The sequence below is a fragment of the Phanerochaete carnosa genome, assembly GCF_000300595.1.
Source record: "Phanerochaete carnosa HHB-10118-sp unplaced genomic scaffold PHACAscaffold_12, whole genome shotgun sequence".
NCBI classification, from domain to species: Eukaryota; Fungi; Basidiomycota; class Agaricomycetes; order Polyporales; family Phanerochaetaceae; genus Phanerochaete; species Phanerochaete carnosa.
In genome coordinates, this window is record NW_006767639.1 from 135927 (window position 1) to 152040 (window position 16114).

At 55.5% G+C, this 16114-nt stretch overlaps 8 protein-coding genes across 8 annotated transcripts; 5 read left to right on the forward strand and 3 right to left on the reverse strand.

Moving 5' to 3' along the window:
- Positions 1-219: 219 nt before the first annotated feature.
- On the reverse strand, positions 220-1032 carry PHACADRAFT_264403 (uncharacterized protein). Its single transcript, XM_007401088.1, has 5 exons — positions 857-1032; positions 690-791; positions 473-637; positions 406-418; positions 220-354 (listed from the first exon to the last, which is right to left on the reverse strand). The coding sequence occupies exons 1-5, from the start codon at positions 999-1001 to the stop codon at positions 282-284; spliced, it is 498 nt and encodes a 165-aa protein (XP_007401150.1). The 5' UTR covers positions 1002-1032; the 3' UTR covers positions 220-281.
- Positions 1033-1199: 167 nt separating this feature from the next.
- On the forward strand, positions 1200-4716 carry PHACADRAFT_264405 (uncharacterized protein; the record flags this gene model as incomplete). The annotated part of the gene is made up of 5 exons (XM_007401089.1): positions 1200-1297; positions 1359-1490; positions 1541-1877; positions 1936-2804; positions 2857-4716. Coding segments are annotated over exons 3-5 (2300 nt in total), but the record flags the coding sequence as incomplete, so codon positions are not given.
- Positions 4717-5080: 364 nt separating this feature from the next.
- On the forward strand, positions 5081-6016 carry PHACADRAFT_264407 (uncharacterized protein). Its single transcript, XM_007401090.1, has 3 exons — positions 5081-5528; positions 5590-5652; positions 5709-6016. The coding sequence occupies exons 1-3, from the start codon at positions 5121-5123 to the stop codon at positions 5850-5852; spliced, it is 615 nt and encodes a 204-aa protein (XP_007401152.1). The 5' UTR covers positions 5081-5120; the 3' UTR covers positions 5853-6016.
- Positions 6017-6403: 387 nt separating this feature from the next.
- On the forward strand, positions 6404-7898 carry PHACADRAFT_264409 (uncharacterized protein). The gene is made up of 4 exons (XM_007401091.1): positions 6404-6742; positions 6797-7569; positions 7621-7733; positions 7791-7898. The coding sequence occupies exons 1-3, from the start codon at positions 6420-6422 to the stop codon at positions 7704-7706; spliced, it is 1182 nt and encodes a 393-aa protein (XP_007401153.1). The 5' UTR covers positions 6404-6419; the 3' UTR covers positions 7707-7733; positions 7791-7898.
- Positions 7899-9174: 1276 nt separating this feature from the next.
- PHACADRAFT_105655 (uncharacterized protein) lies at positions 9175-9504 on the forward strand (the record flags this gene model as incomplete). Its single annotated transcript, XM_007401092.1, has 1 exon — positions 9175-9504. A coding segment is annotated over one exon (330 nt), but the record flags the coding sequence as incomplete, so codon positions are not given.
- A 12-nt stretch (positions 9505-9516) lies between these two features.
- Positions 9517-11893, reverse strand: PHACADRAFT_264412 (uncharacterized protein). The gene is made up of 5 exons (XM_007401093.1): positions 11831-11893; positions 11758-11781; positions 11038-11529; positions 10690-10985; positions 9517-10631 (listed from the first exon to the last, which is right to left on the reverse strand). The coding sequence occupies exons 1-5, from the start codon at positions 11841-11843 to the stop codon at positions 9729-9731; spliced, it is 1728 nt and encodes a 575-aa protein (XP_007401155.1). The 5' UTR covers positions 11844-11893; the 3' UTR covers positions 9517-9728.
- A 389-nt stretch (positions 11894-12282) lies between these two features.
- On the forward strand, positions 12283-12489 carry PHACADRAFT_105357 (uncharacterized protein; the record flags this gene model as incomplete). The annotated part of the gene is made up of 2 exons (XM_007401094.1): positions 12283-12393; positions 12445-12489. Coding segments are annotated over 2 exons (156 nt in total), but the record flags the coding sequence as incomplete, so codon positions are not given.
- A 42-nt stretch (positions 12490-12531) lies between these two features.
- On the reverse strand, positions 12532-15402 carry PHACADRAFT_264416 (uncharacterized protein). The gene is made up of 13 exons (XM_007401095.1): positions 15307-15402; positions 15109-15245; positions 14919-15032; positions 14722-14830; positions 14572-14667; positions 14073-14367; positions 13964-14015; positions 13763-13893; positions 13448-13698; positions 13351-13393; positions 13133-13287; positions 13010-13077; positions 12532-12956 (listed from the first exon to the last, which is right to left on the reverse strand). Exons 5-13 carry the CDS (start codon positions 14617-14619, stop codon positions 12611-12613), a joined length of 1389 nt encoding a protein of 462 aa, XP_007401157.1. The 5' UTR covers positions 14620-14667; positions 14722-14830; positions 14919-15032; positions 15109-15245; positions 15307-15402; the 3' UTR covers positions 12532-12610.
- Positions 15403-16114: the final 712 nt, after the last annotated feature.

The window sequence follows — 16114 nt, forward strand, 5'->3', positions numbered from 1 at the left end:
TTTAGTAGCGAGTTGAAGTGCTGAGATCCCTGGCGTCCACAGTTGGGCCGTTTAACAGGCGAAAACGACTCGGAAAGCGCAAGTCACCACGTTACTGGCCGCACGACCCAATACGGCATTTTTGAGACTGTATGAGCTTTTATCTTGATATGAAGAAGAGTCTAAAGTCTTCCTGAGCTTGTACGTGATCCACTGTAAAATTTCCTGGCGAACTGCGTGGTAGGCTATCAGGCCAGAGATGGATGCATTGCACTCCGAGCGTTGCTACTGGACAAAAATGTCTATGCCTCTTCCTCTTTCTTACCGTACTTGGAGGTATCAACACCATGGTGAGGGTGGTTAACAAGGTTGATCCTAAGAGCGGAAGTTAGCATGATATGCGTTAGCCTGGAATGGGTTTCGCACATTGGGAAGACACCTAAGGTAAAGCCCTTGATCAGCCAAAGGTGAATCCAAAGATGTAGGCACGTACTGAATTTGAGCTGAGAGAAAGCAGAGTTGCGATATGCTGCCCCCTGGACCCACTCCGGCTCGTCAGAGTGACCGTAGATGGGCAGGCCCTTCCGTGCACGCTCGCTCAGCTCCTTCATGTCTATTTCCTGCTCCCTCGTGTTCTCGCTCCATCCCCAGAAGCGGACTGTGACAAATATTTAGTTGGCCTTCTCTACAAACCTGGTAATATGTCTCACAGCTTGAGCGTTGGTACGCCATGAGGAACCCGCCCACGAAACCAAAGAGAAGGCCGTAACGTAGTGGCGTCCTCAGCCTGCTATAGCTCCTGTCGGCCATGTCTGAGAGCAATTTGAGACCATGTCATTTTGCATTGCACGCGATCTCGAATCGAATCAGCACACACCCCAGAAATACAGGGCTGCAGGGAAAGCAGCGGTCGCACCAGCCCAGACGGCATAGTCAGAGGGGCGCATGTAGCGCATCACACGGCCAGCATAGGGGTCCGCGTCGATGAGTGGGTAGGGAGCCTCGACAATCTTCTCCGGCATGGTCAGAGGAAGTATAAGGCGTAGGATTGTTCGTGGTCAGAGGTGGCCAGTGAATGCGCGCCCGCTGTGGTCCGAGTTTAGGGCCGGCAAACTCCGCCTTAAACATCAACACAAGGCATCGTGAAGCCACTGCCAAATTCGACCTCAACTCCCTCCCTGCTCCTTCGAAGACCGACCTTTCTCTGCGAGGACCCTCCATGATGGTCGAACGCACAACTCTCAGTCGCAGGTCGAACAGAAATCAACTCTCACTGCCCTACGCCCGTCCGTCACAGCGCGCCTCGAAGTCGTCGTTGGTGGGTCTGCACTGTGTAGCTCGCATTCAAACGCGATGTCCGTTAAATGTCTCCTATCTAGTCGTCAATGTTTAACAGTATAGTGAACTGGTTCAAAGCAACCGATGAGCTTGATGAAGACGAGCCAGTGGATGAACAAGACGCAGGGTCATCCAATCCCGCTGCACAAGCTCTTGTTGATCGAGGGCACGACGTGAGCTACTCACAAGCTCTGGAGGGTGTTCATAGTACTAACTTACGTAGATGAGTGCTGGACAAGACGCATTGCCCCCGCCACCACGACGAAGTGACGGCCACCAACCACCACTCACGTCGCAGTCGTCATATCCACAACTGCCTGGAGGTCCTCCGCCGGTTGAAACACAAGCAACTACGTCAACGTTCTCTTTCCCGTCAGCCCCTCCTCCCGTTACACGTACTTCGACCTCTTCCTCTCCTGGACCAGAGGGACTCCCCAAGAACAATATCGAAACCGTCGCAAATTATCTCAACAGAAAGATAGGGCAAGGACAAGCCCTCGATGCTGTGGAGATTGCGGGTGTCATGGCATTACTCAAGGATGAGGGCGCTGAAGACCCAGGTATATCATCCATATCCCCGTTGCAATGCACAATCACTGACTTTGGGTGCGTTCGCAGATGAGGAGAAACACGAACCGTTCCGCTTCTCTACCAGCCCGTCTACTCGTGGTAATAGCCCTTCTCTCGGCGCCCTGGCGGCGAGCACGTCTGCACCCGCCGCCAACGGCGACGCGAAGAAGCCTCGTATGCTGACGAAGAACCCTAACGGTGTTTATCGGTGGCAAGGTGCTGGAAGTGCTCGTCCGCGAAACCGGTACCAGTCTCCAGGTTTCGGTCCATCACGATCGCAGCCAACCATCAAGATTATCCCGGAGAAGACTGAGACGACAGACGCGAAGAGACGGCGTGTGAGCGAGGAGGCACAGGAATCGACTTCTCAGCACGCACCGGCACCCGCGTCTGCTACTGATGGCGCTCCCTCAACATCCGCCGATGGCGCTGACGGCTCATCAAGTGCGCCATTGGCGGGCAACCAGAAGTCGCCATCACCGCAGCCAACTGCTTCTTCCTCGAAGTCCGATGGGCTCGCGCCCCCGGCAACACCTGGACTCCGCACGACTGGAATCACTACACCCAACGCGCCGGCGGTCCCATCACCACTACGAAACTCCTGGAGCAACGATCCTTCGTTTCCATCATCAGCTGCGCCCAAGCCAACACGCGCTGCCACTCTAGTGACAGACATACTCAAAGAGGTCACGCCGTCAGAGAAGAAAAAAGACCTTATCAATCCTTACGAGGCATTCTATCCTGGTAACCTCAATCAGCTGCCGAAGAAGAAGCCGTTGAAGAGGAAGGCGAGTTCTAAGGGGGTTGAGAAGAAGGCAGGTCCGCTAGCGAATGCTCCTGGGCAGAAGTCAGAGGAGAAGAAGCAGAAGGAGGCTGAGATGAGTCCGAGTAAGATTATCGAGGCAACTGTGCCTAAGGTGTGTATTATTCACGCCTGATTGTCACGTTACGAGCTAACATAGTGGTCAGGGTGCCAAGCGGGCACGTCCTCCACCAGAACTTGAGAAGCAAAAGCCAGCAGCTCTCGGCCAGGAGCCACGAAAGGCTGAGCCGCTCAAGCCCTCTGAACGTCAGACGGCTCCGAGTGGCTCTTCATTTCTCAAAATTCCAAGCAAAAAACCTGCTAAACCACCGGTCATAATAGAGGAACTATCGGACGAGGATCAGCCGTCGCCGTCTAAGAAGGCGAAGACCAAGACTCCAACACCTGCTCAACCAGTTGCTACTCCACCTGCGCCCACCTTCGCTGCTGTTCTAGCCCTGGCTGCTGCTTCTGCCAAGTCGCCCGTGCCTACCCGGTCTATCTCGATTGAGGAGGTTGAGGAGGTTGAGGATCAAGACATGGAATCAGTTAAGCCTGCACAGGTGATTGAGCCTGAGGAGAACACCCGTCGTAGCTCCTCTCCTACTTCCCCCACCACCTCTGCGCCCGGTCCCTTTGGTGCCAAGTCTGCATTTGGCACCAAATCTTCCGCACCGAAAGCCCCTTCAAAGCTGCGATACAGCATTCAACCTGAAAAGGACGAGCAGACACAAGATATTGCCGAGAGGAAGGAGAGTGAGACGCCTAGCGAGAAGTCATCGTCGTCATATGCGTCCACCTCAGCGCCATTTGGTGCCGCGCGACCTGCGAAGAAGTATCCCATTGACGTTACCGAGATCATGAAGTTCGTGAAGTCTTTGCCGAAGTTCGAGCTCAATGCGTACCCATTCGACACTCCCACGTCATCGCCCGGTGCCGGACCAAGCACCGTCAAGGCACGAGACGCAGCAAAGGCCACGTCTGTCTTGGAGCTGCCAGCCTACTCGTTCGATTTCACCGCTGCACCGACAGCTGCACCGAGCGCGACCCCCGGCTTCAACTGGAGCGGAGTCAGCGCGGAGAACTCCACCGAGGCTGGGGATCAGTGGACGTGCTCTACATGCATGCTCAAGAACCCTGCCGCAGCGACGGAGAAGTGCACAATCTGCGACGCCCCTCGGCCAAGCGCGGAACTTGCGGCACCGGTCACGAAGGGCTTCAGTTGGAACGCAGCTGGCGTGAAAGCACCCGCCGGGACTGAGGATCAGTGGACGTGCTCTACGTGCATGCTCAAGAACTCTGCCACAGCGACGGAGAAGTGCACGATTTGCGAGGCCCCTCGACCGGCTGCCGCAATCAAGGAGGCTCCCAAGGCCTTCGACTGGGTGGCAGCCGGGATGAAGGCTCAGCCTGCCCCTTCCGCCGACACATGGACATGTGCGCAGTGCATGCTCCAGAATCCCGGTACCGCACAGGAGAAATGCACGGTTTGCGACGCCCCCCGGCTGGGCGCGCAGGCCGCAAAGCCTCAGCCCACAACGTCTGCCGGTACTTGGACGTGCTCGCTGTGCATGCTCCAGAACCCGGGGACCGCACAGGAGAAATGCACGATTTGCGACGCCCCTCGGCCGGCCCCTCAGGCTGCGAAGCCTCAGCCCACATCGCAGTCTCCTGTCGGTACGTGGACGTGCTCTACATGCATGCTCCAGAATCCAGGGACTGCATCGGAGAAATGTACGATTTGCGACGCTCCCCGGCCGGATGCAAAGCCAGCGGCACCGGCCACGAAAGGCTTCGACTGGGCTGCTGCGGGTATGAAGCAGCCAACGGCTACCAGCGGATGGACGTGCAAGAGCTGCATGCTGCAGAATCCCGCGGACGCCGAGAAGTGCACTGTTTGTGACGAGCCCCGATGAGCGTATTTAATGTTGTGATTTGTTCTGTACAGCGCATTGTTTGTTGCTTTGCTTTTTTTTACACACTGGAATGTATTCCGCTGCAGTATGCTGTGATGATACTAATCTATCCCTCGGCCCAAGAAGCGTCGTGTGTATATGCCCGCCGCCGAGGAGAGCTTGAGCGTCAATGAAGGATGCCGAACGGACGCGCAAAGTTACGCAAGGTCAAGGCCAACCCGCCTCTGCACCGATGACTGAGAAACGCTTACGACTGCCTTCGGCCAACGAGAACGAGAGCAAATCGATGCCGCATGCCGTAGCACTTGCATGTGCTCTCAATATCCGGATGGTACACGACATACCACGGCCAGTGGCACATCCTACGAAATTCGGATCCAAGTCGCCCCAACGTTGTGCGCGCCGGCACACGACGTAGCCCGCCGCAGAGCTGTATAAGTACGCCCATCCGCCCACCCAACGACGAACAGAGCACACTAGTCTTCGATCCCTACAAACTCTATCGCAACCACCCGATGTACCACTGGCACCATCGTTGGCACCATCACCGCGGCGGCTCGCGCCTGCTTTGGTTCCTCTTCGGCGCCGGCGGCGCCGTGCTCTGGATGAAGCACAAAGAGTGCCACAGCTACGAGCCCAAGCACTGTATGCGCCACCGCCTCCCGCCCGAGGCGTACCCACCCCCGACACAGACTCAGACGCAGACCGCCCAGCCGGCTGCTGCTGCAGAGAGCGCGCCCGAGCAGTTCCCGCCGCCGCAGAGGAAGTGGGAGTGGGGCTGGCCGCCGAGGGAGGCGCAGGCGCAGGTGCATCAGCAGAAGCAGGAGGACCACCGCGTGCTGCCCCCGTTTGCGAATCCAAGCGAGGGCTGGGAAGACGAGACACAGCGTTTGCAGAAGATGACGCAGCAGGCGACAGAGACGGTTAGTGCTGATTTGTTCCACCTGCCCCTGGTGCAAGACTGACAGTGGCTGCGGCACTTAGCTCGCCGATATCTCTGAAGCAGGCTTGGACTCGTTGCTTTCCACGGTCGAATCGCTTAAGGCGGTGAGTAGGGGCTTTTGCGTGGCGCTTTGCAGGGCGGCTGACGCGCTTTGACGTAGAAAATTGTCGAACGTCGGGAACAGCGTCAGCGGGACCAAGCTGAGCAGCAGGTCGCGCGCGAGGAACGCTTCCGCCAGTTCGAGGAGTGGCGTAAGCAACAGGAACAATACGAGCAAGAAAAGAAGAAGCCTCGGCTTGTGTAAATTGAGGGATTACTACTGGGAGTTATATCACCTTGCGGACGTTTATTTATTGAAGCTTTGTTCTGTTTATGTTTCTGACCATGACTTTTGCGTGCACTCTTAGTCTCAAAGCTATATCTCAATGTTGAAATGGTACCACCTAATCTACTCTTGGCTCTAAATCTATGGACCTAGTCAAGGTTAAGTACGTTAAGTAGACGGCGCCACGGCGGTGACCCGGCACGCACGCGTTTGTCGTTGCAGGCGATGCTGTCTACTGGCAGCACTCCCAGCTACTTTCAGTGCTCTGAAATACTCTGTATATATCACATGTCGTGAGCGGCGAGTCGAGAACAGCGTCCGAGATCGCGATCGACGGGCGGTGTGAGAGGGTGTGAGTAGCCGCCGGAGCAATGAGGACCGGACGGTGCCTGCATGGTTCGTCAACTTTCATCATTGAGTTTTCCTGCCCTGGAAAACTGCATGGTCATTCTCGAAATGTATCCACAAGGCACGCACAGATAAAGCCTCGTCCGGCGGGGAACTCTTTCTTCCTCTGCTAGCCGTCTTCCAGCCTGTACTATCACCATGTCGGCAACGACGTCCTCCGAGCCCAGCCTGCCCGCCTTCGGCCGCGTCGTCTCGTTTGTAGATGACAAGAAAGACTACCTCGACGAGAACGCTGATTTCCAGACCGATGTCGCTCCTTCGAGGCCGCCAATTGACTACTCATCAGTTGGAGCATTCTCGAGCAGTATGTGGAGGCGGTTCGTGAGCCTGTGGACAAAGCGGTTCGTTCTATCGCTGCTCGCCGGCCAGCTCGTGTCGTTGTGCATCACTTGCACGAACGTCACGACGACAGAGCTGGTAAGCAGGAATTGGGCCCTGCCGACGACTCAGACATGGTTCTTGTGAGTAGTACGCGTGACGACGTCCCCGTTAGCTCCGCTGACCGACGTTTGAAGGTACTTCTCACTCTTCATCACGTACACCCCGTACACGATCTACCAGTACGGTTTCAAGGGCTGGGGCAAGATGATCCTTCATGACGGTTGGAAGTACATTATCCTCGCCGCCTGTGATGTCGAAGGCAACTTCCTCGTCGTCAAAGCATACGACTACACGACCCTCCTTTCCTGCATGCTCCTCGACGCATGGGCGATCCCCGTCTGCATTTTCTTCTGCTGGATCTATATGCGCCCCAAATACCACTGGACGCAGCTCGCCGGCATCGTCGTCTGCGTCGGCGGCCTTGGCATGCTCGTCGCCTCGGACGAGATGACGGACAAAGACTGGCCCGCGCTGAGCCGCGCCAAGGGCGACGTCTTCATGCTCGTCGGTGCGACGCTCTACGGCTTCACAAACGCGACGGAGGAGTTCTTTGTCCGCCGGCGCCCGCTCTACGAGGTCGTCGGTCAGCTCGGTATGTGGGGCACGCTCATCAACGGCATCCAGGCCGCGGGTCTTGAGCACAAGGACATGACCCTTGCAAGCTGGAACGGCGCGACGATCGGCATTCTCGTCGCGTACACCGCAGCGATGTTCATCCTCTACACTGTCGCGCCGATCCTCTACCGCATGGCGTCCTCGGCGTACTACAACATCAGTCTGCTCACGAGCGACTTCTACGGCCTGCTCTTCGGGCTATTCCTCTTCCACTACAAGGTCTACTGGCTCTACTTCGTTGCATTCGCCGTCGTCGTCCTCGGTCTGATCATCTACTTTTGGACCGCCACGCGTGAGTAGCTCTATGACTCGCTGAAGATGTTGGTGCTGATGCTCTTCACAGCGGAGGAACAAGGAAAGATCGACCCTCGCTCCCCAGAATACGTCCAGAGGCGCCACGAGTCTGATCGCATTGCGGGCCAAGTGTAGGCACATTCAAAAGCCGTCTACATTGAAGTGAGTGCTTTCCCAGGCATGGCAAGACAAGGCTCTAGCTGATTACCATGTGCATAGATCATTTCTCTAATGTGCTTGTATTCGGTTTGTACCATATAACACGACCCTTACCACCAAGATATACATCTTGGAATGACAAATGGAGGATTTTATTGTGAGCTTCACATGTCCGAGGGTGTATATGCTCGCTTGGGGAGGCCTGTTAGATCGTATACTGCTTGTCATACGGCCCCGGATGGGATCATTGCTGTTTAGTCGTCGCTACTCAACTTCGGCTTCTGCTGCCTCGTATATGTTGAGCTATGGGATTGCCGTCAATCAGCCCGGCAACAAAGTGAAGAGAGATGCACATGTGAGCACGCGTGTCCTAATGTTGGACTACAACGCCGGGACAGAATTACGTCGGTGAAGACGGAGCTCACATGGAGGACGAAAGGTCTACGCTATCAGAAGATCACGAGTAGTCGGCTGCACACGTTCATCAGCCTTCTCGTTCGCACTCGAGCAGAAGACATAAGACGCCTGCAACGAGGCTAAGGAGGAGCATCGCGAGCAGGGCACCCAGGCCGTAGCTAGCACGGCATCGAGTTACGACGGTAGCAAGGAACTTGGGCTTGGGGGCGTCCCGCGAGAGCACAAGCTCCACCACCTTACCAAAGGCGAGGAAGATGATGCTCTCCATCATCGTCTGCGGGATCCAGCAGGCCCAGAAGAGCTTCATCCGGTTCTACGGTATGCACGTCCAGGCTCGGGTCGGGCGAAAAGAATCATAGCAGCCAGTACTTATAGTTTCCCAGCAGTGTGCTGTGACAGACCGTTTCGTGTGTACGTCCGAATTCCCTTCTGGAAGTTAGCGGACTAACAAGGCCGATAGAAGCTACAGCTTCTGCACACGATAGGCAGAACAAGCTTCCCAGCAAAATGAGCTGCAGCGAGAGCATACCGCTGAAATCACGACTATGGAGTACCTATGAACATGTCTTAGAATTTGCAGCTGCATCAAAACGTTCAGAACTATTGACAGGGACACTTCCTTGACAGCTTCGACATGTCGGTTTGACCTGCAAGTATATATGGATGTTAGCCTTGTCCAACATAGCGTTAGGAAAGTAGACGTACTATTGAGGGTGGAACCTTCGATACTACAGCTGAATCGTTGAAACCTGAAAATCGGAAATGTGAGATGCAGACGTTAACTGGCCCGGAATGCCTAGTTTATCTTCTGGGGTGAACAGGACTAATGAGTCTGCTTAGACAATATATTGGACGAACGCAGGTCGTGAGGCTGCAGTATCCTTGCTGCATCCTACCTTGCCATTCTTCCAAGCCGAGTCCTGTCGCTCTTGGCGCGACATCTCGGAGGCAGCAGAACGTCCGCTTTACCACAGTGTGGCCCGCTGGCTTCATCTGCCTGACTTGCTACTGAGCGCTGAGCGCCAACTTCACCTGGGAGCTCGCGGTCAGAAAAGGACACGTTCTCGAGGCTCACCACGGGGCGGTACGCCATCATCGCCATCCAAGCTACGACGGTGCCCCAGTGAGATACGTCGGTGTTGTCTGCACAATTTTCGGGCGAAGGAGCGCGTTTGGCTGGAACACTACCGTGGGCTGGGTCTTCACCGCGGTATGCATCGGCTGGGCAACGGGGATACCCATGCTGCTGATGGGCAAAGTCGGAAGGGAAGGCGAGGTTCTCAGGCAGGAGTTTGGGGCACAGTGGGAGGCGTATGCAAAGCGGGTACCAGACAAGCTGTGTCCCTTCATTTTCTAAGCCTCTTATATTGAACTGGTAATATCCGGCAGCTGTGTGGGGAAGGCACAGGGCGCGAGGCGCAATACACATCAAGACGGAACACTACCCACCACTGTGTTGGTGTGCCTACGAGACAGCGACCGTCTATTTGCACTGGGAAGCATGGGAATATATTCTCGATCTTTTTGGGAAAAATGCCATGAGCAAACGTGAGATTATATAGCAAGCACTGGGATGCGGGATCAGTCCTGGGGCAGCGGCGGCGGAGCTTCGGGCTGAGGAGCAAATATGAGATTGAGCGGGGGAGTCGTCTGGCTGTTGTCGTCCAGAAGCGTGGCAATGATGCTTCTGCCAGCAAAGCTGCGACCCGCGAGAGCCTTCAGTGCCCTCTTCGCTCCATCCGCTCCAACGAATCTGACATAGACGCGGCCGACGCCGGCAGCTTCGTCCACGCGTTGCGCCGACAACGGGTCAAGACCACTCTCTCCCCACTTGGCTTTATCCTTTTTGACAGGACGAGGAATGCGAAGGTCCTCGATGGGCCCGTGTTTTTCGCATTCATCCTTGACATCCTCGTAGATGTCGGCATACTCCTGGTCGTCGTTGAGGTCCTCGGGTACGACCATGTTCAGCATGAGCAAGATACGGGCTTCGACGCCCTCGAGATCGCCAGCAGGAAGAATAGGCTTCGGAATTTCGGTCGGATAGAGAGCTTGCGGCGGAATCTGCCCGTTCTTTGCACCAACAGAAGCGCGCTGGACAACGAGGTACTTGTCGCCAAGCTCCATCTCGTTAAGGGACTGGATAGCCACATCCGTTACGGCAGGGTCAACATATTCGAAGAATGCAAAACCCTTCGACGGGCCGTTACCGTTCTCGCGAACAAGGTTGAAGGCCTTTAAATCACCGAAGCTCGTCAAGAGCTCCATAACCTGCTCCTCATTGAGGTAAGGTGGCAAACCGCCAACGAATACCTTATTGATGGAGTCGGGGACGTTTGTGGAGACGACGCCGGGGACATGCATACTGGGAGCAAGGTTCTCCGAACCACCGTAATCCTTCGGTCGGCGGATCTTCAGGGGTCCGCTGAGGAAGATGATACCATCGAAAGCCATGGCAGCGGTGGCATCCTCCGCACTGCGGAACTAACGATGCGAAATATACTCAGTGAGGTGCAAGAGTATAATCTAGACACGAACTTACTTCGACGAAGGCGTAGTTCTTTTCGTAGTTGCACTGAACGGCTAGAACAGGATTGCCCGGCGCTCCTGTTCCGATGCTCATCTCCTTCATTTTTTCGTTGAAGAAATCTGCGAGGTTCTGTTCGTTGATTTCCGGAGTGATACTTCCGATGTACAAACGCCGTGACTGCCTAGATAGGTTCGGATTGACACCCATGCCCATACCGAAGCTCTGTACTGGCATCGGCGGCGGAAGTCCAGGGACGGCGAGGATCGGGGGGATCTGCGTCCTGTTAGCACCTGGAAGATTGAAGAGACCTTTTTCACGGTCAGTTTCCGTTAACAACAAACATGCAATGCGACAACATACCTGTTTGCTTAGCCTGCATGGCGGTGTACTGCTCGTAGCCGGGCGCGTGAATGTCCCAGCCGCTGGCCTTTCTCTTCCTTTGTGACAGCGAAACCGCATCGGATGGAGTAGGCGACCTTCGCTCTGGTGTTCCCAGTCCTTCACGATGTTTGCCACGACCCCCTCTTTCTTCACCGTCGCCGCCCCTTCCGCGACGGCCGTGACCAAATTCCTCGTCTCTTCCGCGGTGCTCTCTCCTGCGGTGCTCCTCGCGAGGAGGACGCTCGAAGTCCTCCCTTCCACCACGTCCGTACCCCCCGCGATCCCGATCTCTCTCCCTGTCACGCTCACGAACTTCTCTGTCTCGGAAGTCTCTGTCGCCGCGGTCTCCGTGACGTTTGCCCTCGTAGCGGTCTCTGTCGCGGGGCTCGCGGGGCCCGTCACCGTGCGGGCGGTGAGAATGTTCCCTGTCTTGAGGCCTCGAGGAGCGGTGCCTCTCGCTGTAGCGATCTGCTAGAACAAAACGGATAAAGGTTTGCGTGAGTATCGGCTGCGCTCGTGGTATCTGAATCTGTCAGTAACACGACGGAGGAGAGGATCCGTGACGGGTGCAACGCGGTGCAGGTAAAGCGGGGCTAGCTATCTGAAGAAGAGAAACGCTATGGTGCAGTGGAGAGAGGCACCATGAGCTTGTCGTTCTCTGAAGACAAGGAAAGCGGGATAGAGAGAGCAAATATTCACCCTCGCGGTCCTTGGTTCTTGTGCCTGCAGCCAGCTGAGAGCGCGGGTAAGACATAGATGTAAGTCAGCTCACCAGCTTCTTCCATTTTCTTCGTTCGCTCTACAGAAGTATACGACGTGCAAGCAAGTGGAAGAGATGGACGTGGGAGGTGAGAGCGGGGAGCGACAGACGCCTTCAAGCGGTTTCAAACGAAGTAAGGCCGAGTTAGCAGCAAAACTTACTATTGTTATCTCTGTTTGCTTACTCGACGAAGATGAGTAACAAACCGGCTTCGGGGATGCGACTTTACTTGGACTTGTCGCTCATGTCGGACACGGAGAGCAGAGACTTGCCACATCCTTCGGAGAATGTAGCTCCAATGCCGTACCAAGAGAAGTTCAATAAGGTGTGCACATAATTACGAAACTCTACTTTGGTCGAATCTGAGCCTCCAGAAGAACCGTCCGCACACCAAGTTTGTTGAGTGCGCTCCTGGTTCCGCTGTCGTCTGCGCGATTTGGTACTTACGACACCTATCTGCTAGCCCATGTGAGAAGGCTGCGAAGGCCTCTTTTACTTGTATGGATAAGAATGACTATGACCGCGACAAATGTTCGGCATACTTCGCAGCGTACCGACAGTGCAAGCGGACATGGGTGCGCACGCCCTAGTTTTTACCCTTCCATACGCTTACGTTGTGCACTCAGATGGAGCAACTAAGAGCAGACAGACGTGCTGGCCGTATTGACTAACCAAGACGTCCACGCCAATGTGCATGCTATGATATACATTCTATTATCCTCCAGTCCAACTTGACAGTAATTAGGGTGTGTGTATGCGTACAAGAAATACTAGAATGTCTGCAAATGGTCTTCACTTTGTCTTCGCCTTCCAAGAGCCAGGCCCAGAGCTCCGCTTTCCAAGGGCACAGTCGACGACTTTCATCATCTCCACAACTTTCTCTTCCTCCCACTTCTTCCCGACGACCTGCACTCCAATTGGCAGACCGGCCATCTTATCAACATTATAGATGGCGTCGTCGCCTTTGTATACCAGGCCTTCCAGCGTTGGCGAGCCGGCCGCGGGCTGGCTCCTCCATTCGTCTGTGAGCCTGTCAAGGCTTGGGTCGACTCGCGTGACCGGGACTGTGCCGGCGGGGCTGTCGACGACATTGTAGAGCAGGGCCGAGCAAGCCAGAGAGGCAATGTAAGTCACAGATCTAAATTCATCGCTGTCAGACCTGCGCAATGCTGCACGTTCAGTCAGACTTACTGATGGGGGAGTGGGGGGATGGCCAGGACGGGCGCGATAATACCATCGAACTCGTACTTCTCCCATACCTGCCGCATCATCGGTAAGCCCGGTGAAACTAGACACATAGCAACTTTGACTGACCTCCTTGTAGAACTTGCGAACATAGTCCTTCTGCTGGTCGATTGTCGACCAGAACTCGTCGACAGAAACGGGTTTGCAAATACTCATGATATCCGCGAACACGGTATCGCCCATCGGATGTCTCAGGATCCAGGAGACAAGTGAACGTGCCCAGCCTGCGCAGTGACCCCGTGGTGAGCTTACTAGCAATCCTGCCGGTATGTAAGCGAGGTACTAGCCATATAACTCGGGACCGATGGCCATGGTTGTCAGCTCCTTTTGCTGTGAGCATTGATTAGCTTTCGAATGACACCGTAAATTAGAGAAGATACTCACTCTGGGATCTTGTTTAATAGGCGAGAAGAGGGTCTTGTTACCATCAGCTAGCGTTAGGGATAGGAAGAGCTTGAGAGCCTTGACCGCTGTTGCCCAAATATCAGTACACTTCACAAGTAAATCAAGCCGCAACAAAGTCCAATCACCATCTGGCACGGCGAACTCGACACATTCATGTCCTTCTCGCCTCAGCGCCTCCACTGTCTCAAGAACTGCTCTCTGAGACGCGGGCGAGCTCTTGATGAGGCCATCTGTGAAGCGATCATCGGCCCACAACGTTCAACGTACGTCATACAGAGAAAGCGTGTCTCCTACCATTGACGTAATACCCAAATTTTAGCTTCTCACGCAGCTTGATATCGCGGTATGGGATGGGTGCCGGGTCGTAGTTCTCGCTCTGCTGCCCAAAACCAACACGGCAGGCCAGCTCAATATCCGCCACCGAGCTGAAGACAGAACACCAAGTGTGTCAGCTTCCCCACGTGCAAATTTGCGACGCGGCGAGTCAAGACTCACCGTCCCATAGGCCCCATTACGGTCTTAACGGCGTCGAAGCCAGGAAGATTCTCTATGCAATACAACGGCTCAACGAATCCGCCATAGTGTAGTCCCGAAGACCACTCACCCTTGACCCCACCTGTGGATAGCCTCCCATGGCCAGGCTTTAAGGTGTAGATCCCGCAAAAGCTCGCGGGAATCCTCAGGCTCCCGCCGATATCGCTGCCCCACCCTAGCGCGCTGCCGTCCATGGCGAGCAACGCAGCCTCGCCACCGCTCGAACCGCCGGACGTATGGTCAGCGCTGTATGGGTTCAGCGTTCGGCCCCACATCGGGTTAACGCACTCGAAGAACATCAGAGTCTGTGGGACATTGGTCTTCGCAAGAGGAATCCCGCCGGCCTCCCGGACGAGCCTGACCAGCTGCAGAGGGAAAGACGACATGTCAGCACAACGTGTTTACCGAATGGCAGTGCCACAACACGCGTCGTTTCAGCTGTTCTCGGACAGAACGGCTCGCACGAGAATGCTCTGGGCCGGCCAACGAAGGAGGCTCATCGATGCGAAGTCACAGCACATGGCCTCAGAACGTCCAGTCGCAGGGTTTGATGGCTGCACTCTACTCACCTCCGCGTCCGCCGCGGCTGGCTTGTGCGCCTCGTTGCTGTGTCCCATGGATGTGTCATGCCTGACAATGTCGTCTACGGCGGGCGCACAGCAAGCGTTAGTGTTCATTTTACGGTCCGTCTGTCTGCCACCAAGTGACAAAACTTACAGATGTCTTTGAAACTGACGGGCACGCCGTGCAGGGGGCCCTTGAGTTTCTTCGTGGCCTGCACATAGTCGTCGAGAGCTTGTGCTTGTTGGCGGGCTTCTTCAAACAGCACTGGCAGGAGGGGGAGATCAGCGCTGGTCAGATGCCTCGTGGTGCAGTCGGACGAAGAGCCCGGGAATGGCGGCGTTCGCTGGCGTACCTTCTGTCAAACAGTTTGTTGTCTGCTGGGCTAGGGCTGCGCGGGAGATGTAGGCCTCAAGAACCTCCGAAGCCGTCCATTCACCGGCTCCAATGCGCTGCACGATTTCCGCGGCTGACAAACGAAGAGACGCACGCGCGGCACACCGTGGTAAGCGGTCTTCAATTCCGGGCTAGGTACTGGGGCTCACCTGACGCGGCAAGGAGAGCCGACTGCTCGGGAAAGGCGGGAAGGGCGGTTTGGAGAGCCCTGGCCCTCTCCTCGACTTTCTGCTGTGCGATCTCTTTCCACGACGATGAGGAGAACGGCCACATGTTGTGAATGGATCTGCACAGAGAGTAACGGCGATTTAGTTGCGGACGTGATGTCAATGTATGGACGTTCTCACAAGTGTCGACCACTGTGCTCCACTTGGGGAGAGGGGCAAGAAAAAGGCTGGTCTACTCCCGATTCAGGTCCCAGCAATTTCAAGGGCCTGGAGGGCAAGGCTCGCGCCAAGTCAACGCTTTATGGGGGCTGAGTGAGCCCTTACGTTGGTCCATCAGGGCGCCGGACGGATGCCCTGGCGTCCCAAGCGGTTGCTAGCGAGGGTGGCGGACAGAAAATCGACCCTGGCAGAGTGTACTAGCCGATCCTGTAGACGTGAGCCGTGGCTTATCAAGGAATAGCAGCCGCTTGCTCTGCATTCAAGCGGGGTCATGCCGTGTGGCGTGGCTTTGCCAGGGACGAGCCCCGATATGTCTGCAAGACTGCAACACGTTCACGTCACCAAATCACCGCTGAACTCTCGCCAATCCTTGCGCGGGGCTGCGCGCCCGTTTGTAGCAAGTCTGCCGCCCGGAGACATGCATCGCCTCTCTTGCAATGGCGAATTGCTTGCTGCAGGCTGCGCATTGTTGAACAGTTGGAGTATCAATGTATGTATCGCGCGCATGGACACTCGTATGCCGCAGCTGCTTCATTGTTTTTTGATCCGCGTGTCATTTGTTCCAGTTCTCGTAGTATACAGTCTCACCCTTGCCCAGTATCATTGTGCTCGCCGCCGTCGCATCCAGAGTGGGTATTACCTTATCTCATGCATTATGCCACATGCTTACGACCTGTACCTAGCTCGCCTTTGCGTCCTTCGTTCAGCCAGACATCTGCCACAGCCTTGACAAGGCTAGGTAATACATGGGAAGCTCGGGCTGAAAATT